General features: G+C 40.7%; 2 protein-coding genes across 5 annotated transcripts in view; both read right to left on the bottom strand.

The window, feature by feature from the left end:
• LOC309695052 (uncharacterized protein) overlaps positions 1 to 4,412 on the bottom strand; it is a 28,284-nt gene extending 23,872 nt beyond the window's left edge. The window contains exon 1 of one of the 3 annotated variants that reach the window (XM_082515433.1): positions 3,451 to 4,412. In XM_082515433.1, the coding sequence (XP_082371559.1) occupies positions 3,451 to 3,536 (86 nt within the window). In that variant the 5' untranslated portion in view covers positions 3,537 to 4,412. The other 2 variants (XM_082515434.1, XM_082515437.1) reach the window with 2 other exon arrangements.
• LOC309695055 (beta-1,4-galactosyltransferase galt-1-like) lies at positions 3,935 to 11,901 on the bottom strand. Of its 2 annotated transcripts, none has more exons than XM_082515452.1 (5): positions 11,753 to 11,901; positions 8,286 to 9,594; positions 6,970 to 7,300; positions 6,711 to 6,886; positions 3,935 to 6,614 (listed from the first exon to the last, which is right to left on the bottom strand). In XM_082515452.1, the coding sequence occupies exons 2-5, from the start codon at positions 8,888 to 8,890 to the stop codon at positions 6,383 to 6,385; spliced, it is 1,344 nt and encodes a 447-aa protein (XP_082371578.1). In that variant the 5' UTR covers positions 8,891 to 9,594; positions 11,753 to 11,901; the 3' UTR covers positions 3,935 to 6,382. The 2 variants fall into 2 exon arrangements, with proteins under 2 accessions (XP_082371578.1, XP_082371577.1); XM_082515451.1 differs by having other exon boundaries at positions 8,286 to 8,921.
• Positions 11,902 to 16,893: the final 4,992 nt, after the last annotated feature.

The raw sequence follows: 16,893 nt of genomic DNA, 5'->3' as shown, positions 1-16,893 counted from the left end.
CCCTGATTGGAGAAATTGGAAGTGTTACAACTGACCCACGTTACAACTGTCCCTGGTCTCCCCTACTCCTTTGTCAGTCGGCCGCGGACCTCTGGTCGTGGCGGAGGACTGGCTGTGGTGTATCGAAACTGGTTTCACTGTCGCTCATTGATGGTTGAAAAAATGTCAACGTTTGAACTACAGCTGGTTAAAATTGGAAATAAAGATCCGTGTTACTGTGGTGTAGTCTATCATCCACATGGACCTAACGGTCAATTTTTAAAGGAATTCAGTAACTTTTTATCTTCCATCTTGAAGTTGTCCAGATTGCTAATAATTGGCGATTTTAATATGCACATTGATGATGACTCTGACCTCTTTGCCAGAGGTTTTCTTAGCATCATGGACTCTTTTCACTTCACACAGCATGTATCTGGCCCCATCCACACCAAAGCGCACACCCTGGACCTTGTTTTTACTATTGGCTTAACCATTGACTGTATTCGTTCTGAGGATATTTTTATTTCGGACCATCATTGTATTATATTTAATTTGTCTTTTTATTTGCCTCCTCCTCCTGAGAGTCGTGCTTTTAGCTTAGATTCTTCTACTGCTGCTACTTTTTCCTGACGTTTTTAATTAGGTTCTACCTGCTTCAAATGATGTTGATTTATTAACAAATCTTTTTAATAATTATTGTCTTTCTATTATCGATAATATTTGCCCTTTTAAAACTAGACTAGCCCCTGTTACAAAACCCTCGCCCTGGATAAATCGATCTTTCTCTGTGGCTACCTCTAAGTTCAGATCCTCCATCAGCTCTCTTGCCTATGGGGTGCCTCAGGGCTCTGTCTTGGGACCGTTATTGTTTTTGTTGTATTTACTCCCTCTTCTGCAACTTCTTAGCTCTTTCTCTGATATTTCATATCATTGTTATGCAGATGATATTCAGCTATATATCTCTTTTAAGCCACCTGATGTTTCTAAGCTCCAAATCTTGCAGTCCTGCTTTCCGTTAGAGATTGGATGGCTGGTAATTACCTTCAACTAAATGCTGATAAAACGAAAGTCATTGTCTTTGCTACTGAGAAATTTGTTCCCCTCATGGTTAAAAATCTAGGCCCTCTTGCTTCTTATATTAAATCCTCCATTAGGAACCTTGGTGTTACATTTGATCCAGCTCTGACGCTGGACACACACGTTAAATCCTTGGTTCGCTCTTGTTTTTGCCATTTAAGAAATATCGCTAAGCTGAGTCCCTTTGTGTCACGTTCCGAATTGGAAATGATTATTCATGTTTTTGTTTCCTCTCGCTTAGACTATTGTAATTCCTTGTTAATTGCTTAAGTAATGCCTCCCTGGAACGACTGCAGGGTGTTCAAAATGCTGCTGCTAGGCTTCTGATAAAGCACCACAAATACTCCCATGCCACTGCCCTGCTGATTCATCTGCATTGGCTCCCTGTCAAGTTCAGTGTCCATTTTAAGATCATAACCATGACTTATAGGGCCCTGCACGGTGTAGCTCCAACTTACATATGTGATCTTCTTCTTCCTTATCACCCCAGCAGGTCCCTGAGGTCCTGTGACCAGGGGTTGCTGGCTGTCCAGCATACAAGGTTAAAAACAAAAGGTGACAGAGCGTTTGTATCAGTGGCTCCCAGACTATGGAACTCGCTCCCTTTGAGTTTGAGATCTGTGGACTCAGTCATGTCTTTTAAAAAGCAGTTAAAAATGTATCTGTTTAAACTTGATTTTGGTTGATTTTGTTTTGTTTTAGATTTTAATGTCCGTTTTCTGCCTTTGTAAAGCACTTTGTGATTTTATCTTGAAAGGTGATAAATAAAATTTTACTTTACTTTAAACATGCTTTCTAGTATTACTTCATCCCATCCAAATTTTGTTTTGCAAAGCTCTTTCTTTAATTTTGTCAGGCAGCAGAACTGGTGCAACCCCCCCCAAAAAAAAAAAAGAATAAATATTGATCACATTCCATGTCTAGTACAGGGTTTTTTTTGGCACATCTATTTTTTAGGTTAAATGAAACAGTTTCAAAACACCACTTTAAATCCAAAGCTCTATTCACAGTTTCTCTCTGTCAAGATTTAGATCCTTCAAGTCTTTAGCCCTTTGCTCATCTGGGATATTTTGCAACAGGGTGCAATTTACCACTTTGTCAACGTAAATCCGCCTTTATCCCAAGAAAGTATCACTGATATAGGAAGAGAAGAAGTCAAAACCAGAAGATAAGACTTTGGCAAGTTTTTTTTTGCAAAGTTATTCCAGAAAGTCACTTTTTAAAAAAGATTGCTGCAAAATCTCCCTCTGTATAGCTATATAGCTCAGGGCTTCTGTACTAGAATATGATTAAAATGGTGATAAGTGATGCAATCATACTCATGTCATCAACCCAACTGGGGCAGCCATTGCGCAATGCTCCAGGTTGCAAAAATCGCTTTCAAAATGACAGCACACACCACAAATTGCACCCTCATTTTTAGCATGCACCACCACCTGACAGGGGCAGGCATTGAGCATAAAAATGGCTTAATTCTTACTGACATACTTTATTCCTTAAGCACAAGAAAACGCTATTTAAGTTACATCGAAATCGGAGTAGAAGATAAATACTCGGAGTGGTCGAATTAGAATATTTGTATTAACTTAAACATCAACTTAAAGCCACTATTCACCATTCAGCAGGTAACTCACTCGAGGCTGAACTGTGGTCAGTATGTTCCCCCGGTTGTGCCCACCAGTCGAGAAAGAGTTAAACTTTGAATTGGTAGGTCTGCAAGTGCACTCGGAGTCTTCTTCTCTCCTGCTCTATCCGGGCGTGACCAAGTCATTGTCATACGTCAGAATTATCCGGGGGGAAGAAACGAGTCAATAGGAAAAAACGAATTCGTAAAATCGCACAAAACGTTTTGGAGAACTGGGCTTTTTTTGTTTTGTTTTATTTGTTTGTTTGTTTTGCGTTGTGCACTATAGACGCACTCGCTTCTGATCGTGGTCTAAGCTTTATCGCGCAATGCCAACTACACACAGCTAACTGCGACGTAGTATTAGGGGCACATTAAGAAAACATATTGCTGATCATTTTGAGAATAAAGTCGAAATCTGTCAGTTACAGGCTATTTCCTTTTGTGCAAATCCACTTCCACATTTGTGTGTTTTTCTCTGGCCAGATAGAGCGTTCTGCACCATTACCACACTGTGTTTATGGGCTGAAAGAGAAAGACTTTCCTGTCCTTTTTGCTAAAACTGACTCTGAGGTACGATTCCACAAACTCAGAATGCTCATTTCGACCGTTTTTCTCAGAATAGAATTACGACTTTAATCTCTAGATCGTCGATCATTTTTTTTCTTAATGTTGCTTTGATACTCCATAAGGCTAACCCCCCCCCCCCCCCCTTGGGTTAATTTGTTATCAAAGTGACTAACACATAGCAGAGGAAATGTAAACAGTACCATCCATCCATTTTCTTCCGCTTATCCTTATCAGGGTTGCAGGTGTGCTGGAGCCTATACCCGCTGTCGTAGGGCGAGGCCTGCATCGCTGTGGTAGGCTAATGTCTTTGGACTGTGGCAGGAAGCTCTAGAAACCGGAGAGAGCCCACGGTGTCTCAGGTGTTTTCTGCCGCAAACACGGACACGCAGCCCACCAGCTGCAGAAGGCTGGAGCGGTTCCCCGGACCCTCCAGCGAAGGCGGATGGAGGCTGGAGCAGTCCCTCGGACCCTCCAGCAGACGACGAAGGCTGGGGCGGTCCCTCGGCTCCTCCAGCGACGGCGGACGGCTGAAGCGGTCCTCGGACCCCTCAGCGATTGGACGAGCCCCCATATGTTACACCCCGGCCTAGGCAACCGGGGTGCAACGCAGGAAAATTAAAAATAAGGCAAAAACACACGAGAAAAACTAATACGGGCTTCCACAAAAATAATCCCAAGACGAGATTTAAAGCAAGATACGACATTTATTTACATCACCAAACACAAGGCGCCAAACTATTTACAACGGGGGGGGGAGATCGCAACCATGACATACAGAAACACAGGGCTTAAATACATAGAAGGAGCAATTAGGGAATGGACCACAGGAGGGAAACACAGCTGGGGCAAATTAGACCTGACGAGACAAGGAAACGTAAACTGAACACTAAGATAACACAGACTTTCAAAGTAAAACAGGAAACACATAACAGTCACGCCAAAACAAAACGCCTAAAACAATACACTGCCAACGCCGAACCGTAACAACTTACTCAGAATATTTAGCAAGATTTCCTGGACTTCGTTTTTTTGTACTTCTTCCAGCTACACTGAAAAGCACCAGTCATCTCTTTTTGTAAACTGCTACAGTTGTCACATGAGTGTAAGAGGTAACATGTCAGTGTTGGGTTCATAATTTGCTTTTGCATCAAGTGGTTTCTTTTATCTAAGTTTTGTATCCATATCTCAAAATCTGTGACAACCAATCAAGAAAACAGCAATTCCCCCCATCATTGGCTGTTCTTTCATCATAAGGGATAACTCTTTTTCATGATGTTAGCATTTAACCCAGTTTGTACAAGAAGAATGCAATTTGAAAGTCTGCGGCTGTGAAACCAGTCAGGAAGTGGCATTCAACGTCCTTTTTATCGCATGCATTACTTTACTGCATTAGTCAAGCTTGTGCCTGTCGTGATGTTCTTGTTCCCATTTTTTTTCTTGTGCTCCCTGGTGTGTGCTTATCCTCTGCATGCATTTATTTTCATCATGTCTTTGTAGTTTCTGATGCTTGACAAGCAAGCTTGCTTTTCTCTGGAAGGCATCTCTATCTCTCAGCAATCTCACACACACTACTGTGGCCACAAAATTCACTAGATGCGTTTGCTCTATTTTTGAGTTTCCCACTATCACTCTCTGCCGACTAACAAGGAAATGATTACAAAATGTTATTCAACTTTTTGCATTGAGGCGACAAAATCTTATTTATCCTGATAATTCAGTACAGTGCATGAAGCAAAGAACAGTGATATAAGAATGAAAAGAATGTCGTAAGAAACCAATCTGCGACTAGTATAACGAGGAAGTTTACCATGAGTTTGACAACAGAAGTTCTTAATTAAACAATCCAAGCATGTTTGTAACGTGTCTTTCAGGAAGTTAGCTTCTTATGGCACCCCAGGGCCTCTTCTATCACAACTTATGTAAATTATTGAAAGTGTACATGTTCAAAGGTGGTGCACCTGGCCTGTCTCATGTTTCATGTTTCTCACTGCTCTCATAATGACTATTTTGTTGTGGGGTGGACAAGAGAAATTTTCTTAGGGTGGCCACCCTACACATATCCAGTTCTTACATCCTGTAATATGTATTATATGTGGTTAAAATAGATATAAAACATATATCTATAAAATATCTGAAATCTGAAATCACACACACACACAAAACCCTGATAAAAACCGAGTACGGAAAAAGTTTACTGTAAAAACCACAAACACGTTTAGTGAATTATTTTCATAACCTGAAATGCAAATATAAATTGTAAATTTTAAAAACCTGTGTACAAACTTTGGAAACAATTAAGTTAATACAACCATTTACCTAATATTGCAACCACCACGAATACTAAAAACTAAAACTAAAAACTAAAACTAGTCGATATCGCTCTCTCTTTAGCCACCGCCACTTCCCCAAATTTTCCCTGTTCCTAAATCACCAAATCCCACGTGTTGTCATATCATTTTTATCGGTGGACATGGTACACTATTCCACCAATAGGAAAGGGTGGCATTTTTTTCCCTTATTTGCGCTGTCCAAATGCCATTTTTACCGTTTCTTTTCACTTATCATAACTCCGGTGTTAGTGGCTTATCAATAAAATGTAAAAACTGGCATATAGTTTAAAGTCTGGACTTTCAACACAAGCTGAAATAGAGACCCTGATGCTAGAAGATGCGTGACTGCAGCTTGTAGCTATATCAGCTTAAATTGGTCATGTGATTTGAAGGTGTGGCTGTCCGTCAACCCAGAGGGTTAATAACACTCGCCTTCATTCCAGTTCTAGAGTGGAGCAATCAACCACCTGTGTTGAAATCGGAAAATAGCCAATGTGTTGAAAATGCTTATGATTGTGTGCTCTGGCACACAATCATAAGCATTGATTGCTACTGACAACAAGAAATAAAACCGTTTGCTTTATAATTATATTGATATTTAATGTTACTTGTAGCCAGACTCAGAGTGTTAATGCTGGCTAATTTTAATATGCAGCACTGTGATAAGCAAAAATAGAGTGGACTTGGGATGGAAAGACATTATTTTAGGCTGGCACATGCCACCCCTGTAGGTCAGCCTGTGTTTTGTTGACCAGCTTTTTTCTCCTAAAACTTCAGTATTTGTGTTTCTGTCCATCATCTATCAGTTTTGCGTCTCTGATCTCAGCAGTTCTGCTCTCCGCAGCACCTTGATCACATTGGGGAGCAGTTTGTCTTTAAAGTCCCACAGTCGAGTGTCCACATGAAGCCGATCAAGTGGTGGATCGGTCGGAGTCCTGATTGGCGAGTGAATGATCCGACAGACGTCTGGTGGAACCTTGAACTTTGTTGCAGACTTCATAAGCACATCATGCACTGAGGTCTGCTGCACTGCTCTGTAGGTGCATAAATACATGTACAATCACACAATGCCTCAGGGTTAAATGAATGCTAGTGCCGAACACTCAACCATTTTTCCCATTATAACCCACCTTGGCTGAACTATTAACTTGTGTGGATGGTAAATATTTCTGTTGGGCTCCTCTCTGTAGATATGCACCATAATATCAAAGCCTGGCACCCCATTCCATTGAGGCAGGGGTCCCCATTTACTTTGATTAAAAGTCTTCTTGGGATAGGTATGGTTCTCAATGAGAAATACTCCTGTCTGTAGAAGAACAGTTTAGGTTTGACAGGTGCAGGAAGGACATTTGAAATTTTTTTTTAGAAATGCTTAGAAAAAAATGTTACATTTGGATTCTGATTTTGGAGCGTGTTCATCAAAGACATCAGGTCATCGTGCTGGTATGGCATTATAATCTCATCAATGTCATTCAACAGGACGTAGCGGGAACGCTCCATTGATCTGTAAATGCACTCATTAAGTGTGGTCAGCTGGCCAAAGTAGTGCACGTCTCCTCCGTGCTCTGAGTGAAGCCAGCCACGAGATGGATTCAGATGCTTGTCAATGGGCCAAGGAACCATTTCCACAAAGCCCTCCTGGCTATAATTCTGCAACAGGCGGTCGAGCTCTGGACCACAGCTGGTGTTATAGATCACCACTCTGTTCACACCCAGCAACCTGGGACAAAGTAACAGGTTTAAAGGCTTACATTTATATATTTCATTAGTTTGCTCATGCCTTTGTTATTTATTGCATTTAGCTTACAAAAATGCATTCATATTACACAGAGGAGTTAAGAAGTATACATATAACAAATAACTGGAAATGCAGAGATTTTTTGTTTGAGACGACATTTGACTTTAAAGCCACAGAAAAGCCAGTTAGGTTTATGGGGCCAGCTTCGAAAGGAAAACATTTACACAACATTATAAGGAAGTCTATATCCTGATACATGATACAGTATCTAAACCCTCCTTTATGGAGGGTTTAGATACTGGTAGATTTAGGGGTTAGGATGTTTTGTGTGGCCTCAGTCAAATGTGGCCACATTTGGATAAAAAAGACAAACAAAAAACAAAACAAAAATAAAGAAAGTTGTGCTGTCAGCGTTAATCTCATTAAAATGACGTTAACGCCATACCCACATTAATGGGGCAAATCTCCATTAGTCAGGAGAGCCTGGACAGCGCTAACGTGTTAACAAGCTAACCACGCTAACACGTTGACACCATGCAGCCCCACGCACGAGGTGAGCCACGTTAACTGGCTAATGGAGATTTGCCCCATTAATGTGGGTATGGCGTTAACGTCATTTTAACGAGATTAATGCTGGCAGCAGAAAAAGAAAAAGAAAAAAAAAACATGGGTGGGGAAAACTCCATCGTTTTTATACAGTCTATGCTCCACACTTACATGTGCAGATGCACATTTAAATATCTATCAGCACCTGCTACATTTCAAAACTTCTAATACTGGAAATATTCACTTTGGTGAGAATGTCAAAGACTCTGAAGTCAAGCCAACCTTTTCCTCCGCTCTTGAATACAGAAGTAGAAACACCACTGAAGAAATCCAGGAGCTTTACAATTAACAGCAACCGTTACACAGAGGTTTTGCTGCATAGGTTTCACTCTGTAGCTTGTAGTGCTGTTACTGTACTCACCTGTACATTTCCAGAGTCTCTGCAAACTGAAGCACATTGTTGTAGTCGCCAAACAGATTAGAGATGCAGACTGTGAAGTCAAACTTCATGTTTTCTTCCTTTTGCCTGTTGCTCTTTTGGTTTCTTATAGGAAGCCAGGTAGAGTCAGATGCACTTTCTTTGTCTGGTGTAGTCAAGAGAGTGACACGTGTAGCTTTGCAGTTCTGAGGAATCTGACACATGACGTCCGTAGTGGCGAAGGGAAAACCAAAGTGATCAGAATGTTGTAAAATTGTTGCTGGAGTGGTTTTACTTAAAACATTTGTGCAGCAAAAAACGCAGTGAAGGGGCTGTATGGAGTCTCTCTTAAATATGCCAATGATGCGTATATCCAAATCCTTCACTCTCTGGTCCACGTATGCTGACACCAGTAAGTGCTTGGTATTTTTGAGCGGGGTGATGGTCTGCTCAGATATTCCCAAGGAGCAAACACCCGCAGGCCCAGATGGTTTTGGGATGGATTTGTTGTTGTTGTTTGGCATATTCACATTGAATAGAAGAATGAAGATTAATGCAACAATCAAGAGGAGAGCCAGCTTCTTTTTGAGAGATGTTGCTGCATCCATCCAGCCAGCGCAGATGAAGCTAATTTCCAACCTGAGGAGAAGGTGTAGAATCACAATTACAAAGAGAAATGTAAAAATTCCTTAGAAATTTTCTTGCTGCGATGTTTGTGGAACATCAACAAACCTGTTTTCAAACTTTATATTTCATTTAAGTAGCCACTTTGATGTTGTAGGAGCCATTTTTGGGTTAATACCTTATGTTGCCGCTAAAGGTCACCTTTCTTTGTTTTCGTATGGTTGGTTCATGTAAAGGTATTTAAGGTAGACGCACATAATCAGCATCAGGTGTGTTGTTAATCGTAAGAAGGCACACAGTTTATGACCACTGCGCTGTTATGTTAAAATGATGTTGGAATAAAGACCAAAAGGACAAGATAAGTACTGCTGGAGTTATTGGACTGTTTAATTAATTCATGCATACCAGTGAAATCGCGTCACCCCCGTTAATTCAATTCAATTCAATTTTATTTATATAGCGCCAAATCACAACAAAAGTCGCCTCAAGGCGCTTTATATTGTACAGTAGATGCAGAGAAAAGCCCAACAATCATATGACCCCCTATGATCAAGCACTTTGGCGACAGTGGGAAGGAAAAACTCCCTTTTAACAGGAAGAAACCTCTGGCAGAACCAGGCTCAGGGAGGGGCGGGGCCATCTGCTGCGACGGGTTGGGGTGAGAGAAGGAAAACAGGATAAAGATATGCTGTGGAAGAGAGACAGAGATTAATAACAGATATGATTCAATGCAGAGAGGTCTATTAACACATAGTGAGTGAGAAAGGTGACTGGAAAGGAAAAATTCAATGCATCATGGGAATCCCCGGAAGCCTATTGCAGCATAACAGAAAGTGTGCTTCGGATGAAGCACGAGAAGATTGTACTATGAAAAAAGAATGTATTTAAAAGTTTTTAATTTGCTAAGCAAATAAGCTCCTCAGAAACACCACTGTGTTTGAGCAGGAACAGGAAGTGATAACAAACACCTCAGTGGCTTCAAGCGTAGGCTTAACCTCTACAGGTGTCTTTACTGAAATATTCTTGATAGATGTAAGACCCAAACTCCAGGCTCATTTTATGTAATAACTGAATTCTGCCTGATTGTTCTCCCATTAAAAAAGGCCTTTAGAAAGCTCACCTGTGTCCCAGGATACTAGTCAATGTCAACCACTGTACTATTGAGAGCATTCTCACCAACGGCATACCAGTGTAGTACAACAATTTTACCACAGATGGTTAAATAACACTAAACCAGATGGTAAAAATTATTGCCCAATGTATCACTGGCACTCATTTGACCAGCACAGCCCACTGAATGGTCATTAATCAATGGGCTTTGATTAGTGCTAGTTGATCAATGGTCATGACAATTTGCATATTAATGATCAAGGAACTGACCTCACAGCTTATTGTTCATTCAGTGGACTAGTTTCAGTCATTGTGCAAATGTACTGTTTATAAGGTTGGGGAAACCTGCAGTCAGCTGAGACTAAAGAAGTCACTTGGATGAGTGACGATTCTCCCACTGAAAGCACTACGTCCAGATCAACAGAATCAACCTTTTGGGATATACTTACCTGGATGATTGAGCATGCATCAAGATACCCATTTCTTTATTTGCAAGTTCACCATATAATTGATTTGGCAGATTTTTACACAAAAGTTAACTTTTTTACAAAACATGTAAACCACAACATTATAGAGCTAAAGAGTGTCCTTGAAGAAAGAAAGAAAAAACGTAAATCCTATTAAACAAGTTAGTTTAAGAAAATGGAATATGACCTGATATTGTTTGACTTATTGAGTTCTTTTGCAGCACCAAATATCAATAAGATTCACTTTAACTTCCATTTTGAATCCCCCTTCAGTTTTCTGTAGACAACCCATACTAGACGCTCCTTTACAAAATCAAGGGACCCTGTGGTAGAACTTGACCTAAGTGGCTAAAGAAGGGCAGGAGACAGATCCTGTCCAGTGTAGTGAGCGATTTATTTACCATTTTTGTGACCAAACAATATTGACAAAAATAAATAAGAAACTCAACTCCATAGTTAACTCAGTTCAAATAAACATAACTGAACTTTTTGTGGACCACACTCCCTTCCCTTTTTTAATTCTTTCACTTCTTATTAGTACATGGCCCAAGAGTTGCCACCAGTCCACTCTGAGGCCTTCCCCAAACCGCAGCTCAATTCATGTTTAAGCCTTTTGCCTTTATCGATAAAAACACTGTCAAATATAAAATGAGGACGTGGGCCTAGCTAGCGAAACAGCAATGGTCACTGAGTTTTGTCCTTACAGTTTATCCTCAGACAAAAAATGATTAATCCTGAGGGCAAAACATTCAAACCAGTCTGACAAAGAACCAAAAACAGTTGCATCCTTATCCCCAGGCCCAGGTTATGATGCCACAAGAGCAATGCCTTTTCTTCTTTTCCCCACATTATGACTAAGATGATCAACAGCGACCCTCAGGACCAGTAGCGGTTTTAGATACGGGCGACACCTGCGGTTGCCCGGGGCGGCATCGTGGTGGGGGGCGGCATCACGGGCATCGACAAAAAAAAAATGCTCGTACTCATGCTGCCCCGACGTCAGCCAGCGCATATTGGGAATGGCATAGGCACCGATTGGTTTATCGCCCATTTGCTGGGAGTAAGGGCAAAGACTGTGCAGTGAAAAATAAAGTGTTAAACAGTAAAGAAGAGTCGAATAGAGATTTAAGTGGTATCGACTCGGAAATAGATCCAGTTTAAAGCATCGAATTAAGGCAATGAGTAGAAACTTAGCTCTAACAGAAATCGGACACGCATTATAAGAACGTTTGTATTAGTTTTAATACTCCATTGAAATATTATATTTACCGTTAATTAACTTGAGGAAGCGGTGTAGTCAGGGCGTTCCTCCTGCTGTTGTTCGAGAGACGACAGATGCATCTCCGTTTATTTCCTACTGCGCCTAGTAACTGATTTTACTACCTCGCCCGCAACGCGTAGACGGAAAAAAAAAAAACCAGAAATAATGGCTTGTGGTGTTCTGTGTATCACGTCGCACTCGTTTCCTTCGCGATATCTTTTCAGGCAGTAACTACTTTCATTTTACACGAATATTTTATATTTTACTCCACACTTCTGGGTAGATTTTGATGACGTTTATAATATATTTGAGTGGATTCTAGTGCATTTAAATTGTGTCAGTCCATTGTAACTGTGTTCTCATAGTGCAGTGCATTACAAAAATGACATTTTACATATCTGTGGTAAGATTTTGAACTGTTTTGAACAGATCAGCAGAAGTCAGGCAAAGATCGTCTTATATAACTGAATGTTTAAAAAAACAAAAATCCACTCAAATCACATAATCATGTGCATAATATTCCTATTTTTCAACTGTAACTGTGGTTTTGTAACAGGAGGTACAATAACTTAATTGGATGCTTATTCAGATTGACCGACGCTGTCATGGGCTAGGTCTGTGACCCAGTGTTTGAGTTCTTATATGTATCTTTTGTATTCATTTGTGCCCTAGTTTAGCTCACCTAGTTAATTTCTAGATTGCTCTTTAGTCTTGTTCCTTAGTTGTTTATGTCATCTCCCCCTGTACTAAGTCTCCCTGGTTCATGCGTCATGTCTGCGTGGTTATGTTTAGTTCATGTCATGTCTAATCTCCATGTTTCCTGTTTTACTTTGAAAGTCTGCATTCAATGTCAGTGTATTTAGTTTCACCTCTCCTGTCCTGTCGTTAGGTTCATGTGTGTCAGCTGTGCTCCCATGTGTGGCCACTTCCCCTGATCATCCCTTATGTGTATTTAGTCTCTGTGTTTCATGTAGTCTGTGTCGCATACATGCTGTCTTCTTATAGCTTAAAAAAAAAGTATAAGGAACAAAAGGAAAATAAATCAAAACTCATAGAAGAGACTAAAGACATGTCATGATCCCCATCCTCACCTTGCTGACCTCCCTGTTTCTGCCTTTCTCTCCACTTCATCCTCTCTGCCTCAGTCCTGTTTTTCCTTGTTTGTGTGTTTTACATGTGTGCGTGTGTATCTGCAGTACAGTGGAATTTCCCACAAAACTTTTTCAGTTCCGTACACCTGCTGGCATTTGGTTGTTGAATGACTCAGACTTTAGTGATTGTCATATATCTTGTTTGCCTGCGATGAACTTACTTGCTCTTTCTCGTGTGTAGGAGTCTGTGAATAAGAGGTGTGGGGAGTGTGGTGAGCAACTGTGAATAGCAGGTGAGCTAAAGTGGACAGCAGTCTCTGGAAGAAGAATCACTGGCACCTGGGATCAGGATTGATCACTACTGTGGAATTGTGGTTTTTGGTGACTGTTGTTATTGCTTTTTATCATCATAAATAAATTTACATAATTTAATGACACGGCAGGGCTGAAATAAACTATTAACATGGGATAACACAGCTGTGTTACATTCAGGTGTTAATGTGTGCCAGGGAAATCTGGAATCACATATTCAATTTATATGTAATTCAAGTTCTTTTCTTCTTGGCACTGCAACTGCAAGAGATCATGAAGTAGTATCATGTTGGAGTTTGGACCATGTGAGGTGCTGTAGACCAAGTGGCAAAGAAGGTGATAAATAGACAGCATCAGCATAGTCAAGTTTTTTTTAACTGTCCTTTATTTCTGGCATCTCCATTATGGCATTTAAAAAACAAACCTATCTAACTAGTGAAATAAGTACATGTACTTATTTCACTAGGCAAATTATGTAAAGATTAGTAATACAATCCAAAAAGATTTGATTAAATGGGCTCCGCTTAGCTCAAGAATAGAGGTAATAAAAATGAATGTGCTTCCTCGACTACTGTATCTATTCACTTCATTGCCAATCCATATACCAGATGAACATTTTGGTAGATGGGATAAATTAGTTAGTAGATTTATTTGGAAAGGGACAAAGCCAAGAATAAGATTTAAAATACTCCAATTAAGAAAAGAAAAAGGAGGACTTGCCCTCCCGAATTTCAAGGAATATTTCTATGCAGCTCAGCTGAGATATATTGTTTACTGGTGTTCACCGGATTACACCTCAAAATGGAAGCATATGGAGATAAATTATTGCTTATCATGTCATCCACAAGCAAGATTGGGAGAAGAAACTATCCAGTCTACGAACACAAATCTCATTACTGAATTCACTATTAAACTCTGGTGGATTATAGTGAAGAAATATAGAATTATAGAAGCCTGTAAATTGCTGATTTGGCCTGCATATTCTCGAAAATTCCAAAGTGGACAATGGGATAGTACATTTTTAAGATGGGTCAATAAAGGAATTACAGCAATGTGTACATTAATAGATGGGACAACATTCAAATCCTTCGAGAATCTACAGAGACAATTTGGACTGGATAAATCAGATTTATTTAGGTATTTTCAATTAAGACATTTTTACAATACAGAAATTAGGAAGACGTTCTTGAGAGAAGGAAGCCATATAATAGAAATAATAACAGGTGCATATAAAAATCCTCCATCAAGAATTTTATCCAAATTATATAATGGCCTGCAAAATTTGAATAGGAATGAAACATTATATATCAAACAAAAGTGGGAATCGGAATTACATCTTGAGTTGTCAGAGGATGACTGGCGATCCGTATGTCTCACACAGCATAATTCCACTAGCTCTAGACAATGGAGAGAATATGGCTGGAAAAATGTGATTAGGTTCTTTATTACTCCTTATATCAAAAGCAAGCAGCTGAAAACACCCCAACAATGCTGGAGATTATGTGGAGACTGGGACGCCAGTCATTCTCATGTGTTTTGGAAGTGTAAAAATATTAAACCTTACTGGGAAAGCATTGCGGTAACAATGACGAAAGTGCTGGGGTATGTGTCGTGATCCTGGGTCGTTGACCCAGCGTTTTGTGTTTCTTTTTGGGTTCATCTTGTGTTTGGTGTTTATTCTGATTCTGTATTAATTCTTTGGGTTGGTTGTCGTGTTTATTATCCCTACCTGTGTCTCCCCTCCGTGCTCCGTTCAGGTCCCTGTGTTTTTGTTGCAAAACAGTCTGGGTGTTTCCGGTTTTACTTTGTAGGTCTGCCTCTCATCATGTCCATTAGTGTCAGCTGTGTCCACCCCTGCATGTCATCTCCTCATTACCTAGTGTGTATTTATAGTGTGTGTTGGCTTCTGTTCATCGTTGGATCGTCTGTGTTTCTCGGTGTAACTACGTCTCTCTGCATTCTCCGCTCCCCGTTTCATGCTTAGGTTTGTTATTTAGTTTTCCCAGTCTAGGTTTTTTCAGTCTTTCGTCTTGTCTCACTACCTGTTCAGTCGCTCCACTTCTGCAAATAAAACTTCATTCTCATCACCAGTCAACTGCCTGCATTTTGGGTCCTTTTCCTCCTACACCACACGGCTCACGTGACAGTATGACGTGCTGTGTGAGGCACAAGTAATGTATTTTGGAATATGGGAAAATGTAAGAAAGGAGGACCATTAATTGTTTAAAATTATGTTGTTGTCAAGCAAAAAGGTAATAACAAAAAACTGGCTGAAAAGTGACCCTTTAAAATTGGAAGAATGGACTGATGTAATCGAGGACATACAGTGGGGCAAAAAAGTATTTAGTCAGCCACCGATTGTGCAAGTTCCCCCACTTAAAATGATGACAGAGGTCAGTAATTTGCACCAGAGGTACACTTCAACTGTGAGAGACAGAATGTGAAAAAAAAATCCATGAATCCACATGGTAGGATTTGTAAAGAATTTATTCGTAAATCAGGGTGGAAAATAAGTATTTGGTCAATAACAAAAATACAACTCAATACTTTGTAACATAACCTTTGTTGGCAATAACAGAGGTCAAACGTTTACTATAGGTCTTTACCAGGTTTGCACACACAGTAGCTGGTATTTTGGCCCATTCCTCCATGCAGATCTTCTCGAGAGCAGTGATGTTTTGGGGCTGTCGCCGAGCAACACGGACTTTCAACTCCCGCCACAGATTTTCTATGGGGTTGAGGTCTGGAGACTGGCTAGGCCACTCCAGGACTTTCAAATGCTTCTTACGGAGCCACTCCTTTGTTGCCCGGGCGGTGTGTTTTGGATCATTGTCATGTTGGAAGACCCAGCCTCGTTTCATCTTCAAAGTTCTCACTGATGGAAGGAGGTTTTGGCTCAAAATCTCACGATACATGGCCCCATTCATTCTGTCCTTAACACGGATCAGTCGTCCTGTCCCCTTGGCAGAAAAACAGCCCCATAGCATTATGTTTCCACCCCCATGCTTCACAGTAGGTATGGTGTTCTTGGGATGCAACTCAGTATTCTTCTACCTCCAAACACGACGAGTTGAGTTTATACCAAAAAGTTCTACTTTGGTTTCATCTGACCACATGACATTCTCCCAATCCTCTGCTGTATCATCCATGTGCTCTCTGGCAAACTTCAGACGGGCCTGGACATGCACTGGCTTCAGCAGTGGAACACGTCTGGCACTGCGGGATTTGATTCCCTGCCGTTGTAGTGTGTTACTGATGGTGACCTTTGTTACTTTGGTCCCAGCTCTCTGCAGGTCATTCACCAGGTCCCCCCGTGTGGTTCTGGGATCTTTGCTCACCGGTCTCATGATCATTTTGACCCCACGGGATGAGATCTTGCGTGGAGCCCCAGATCGAGGGAGATTATCAGTGGTCTTGTATGTCTTCCATTTTCTGATGATTGCTCCCACAGTTGATTTTTTCACACCAAGCTGCTTGCCTATTGTAGATTCACTCTTCCCAGTCTGGTGCAGGTCTACATTACTTTTCCTGGTGTCCTTCGAAAGCTCTTTGGTCTTGGCCATGGCGGCGTTTGGAGTCTGACTGTTTGAGACTGTGGACAGGTGTCTTTTATACAGATGATGAGTTCAAACAGGTGCCATTCATACAGGTAACGAGTGGGGGACAGAAAAGCGTCTTACAGAAGACGTTACAGGTCTGTGAGAGCCAGAGATTTTCCTTGTTTGAGGTGACCAAATACTTATTTT

Source organism: Aulonocara stuartgranti (assembly GCF_965226115.1).
Source record: "Aulonocara stuartgranti genome assembly, chromosome: 19".
NCBI classification, from domain to species: Eukaryota; Metazoa; Chordata; class Actinopteri; order Cichliformes; family Cichlidae; genus Aulonocara; species Aulonocara stuartgranti.
This window is presented reverse-complemented; position numbering and strand designations above follow the sequence as displayed.

Bases quoted from the DNA above. Each gene is read 5' to 3' on its own strand.
- LOC309695055 (XM_082515452.1), bottom strand. From the start codon at position 8,890: ATGGATGCAGCAACATCTCTCAAAAAGAAGCTGGCTCTCCTCTTGATT. The intron at 6,887-6,969 runs GTAACATTTTTT...GTTCTTCTACAG, and splicing joins TCCAAAATCAGAATCCAAAT to ACAGGAGTATTTCTCATTGA. The intron at 6,615-6,710 runs GTGGGTTATAAT...ATGCACCTACAG, and splicing joins AAGTTAATAGTTCAGCCAAG to AGCAGTGCAGCAGACCTCAG.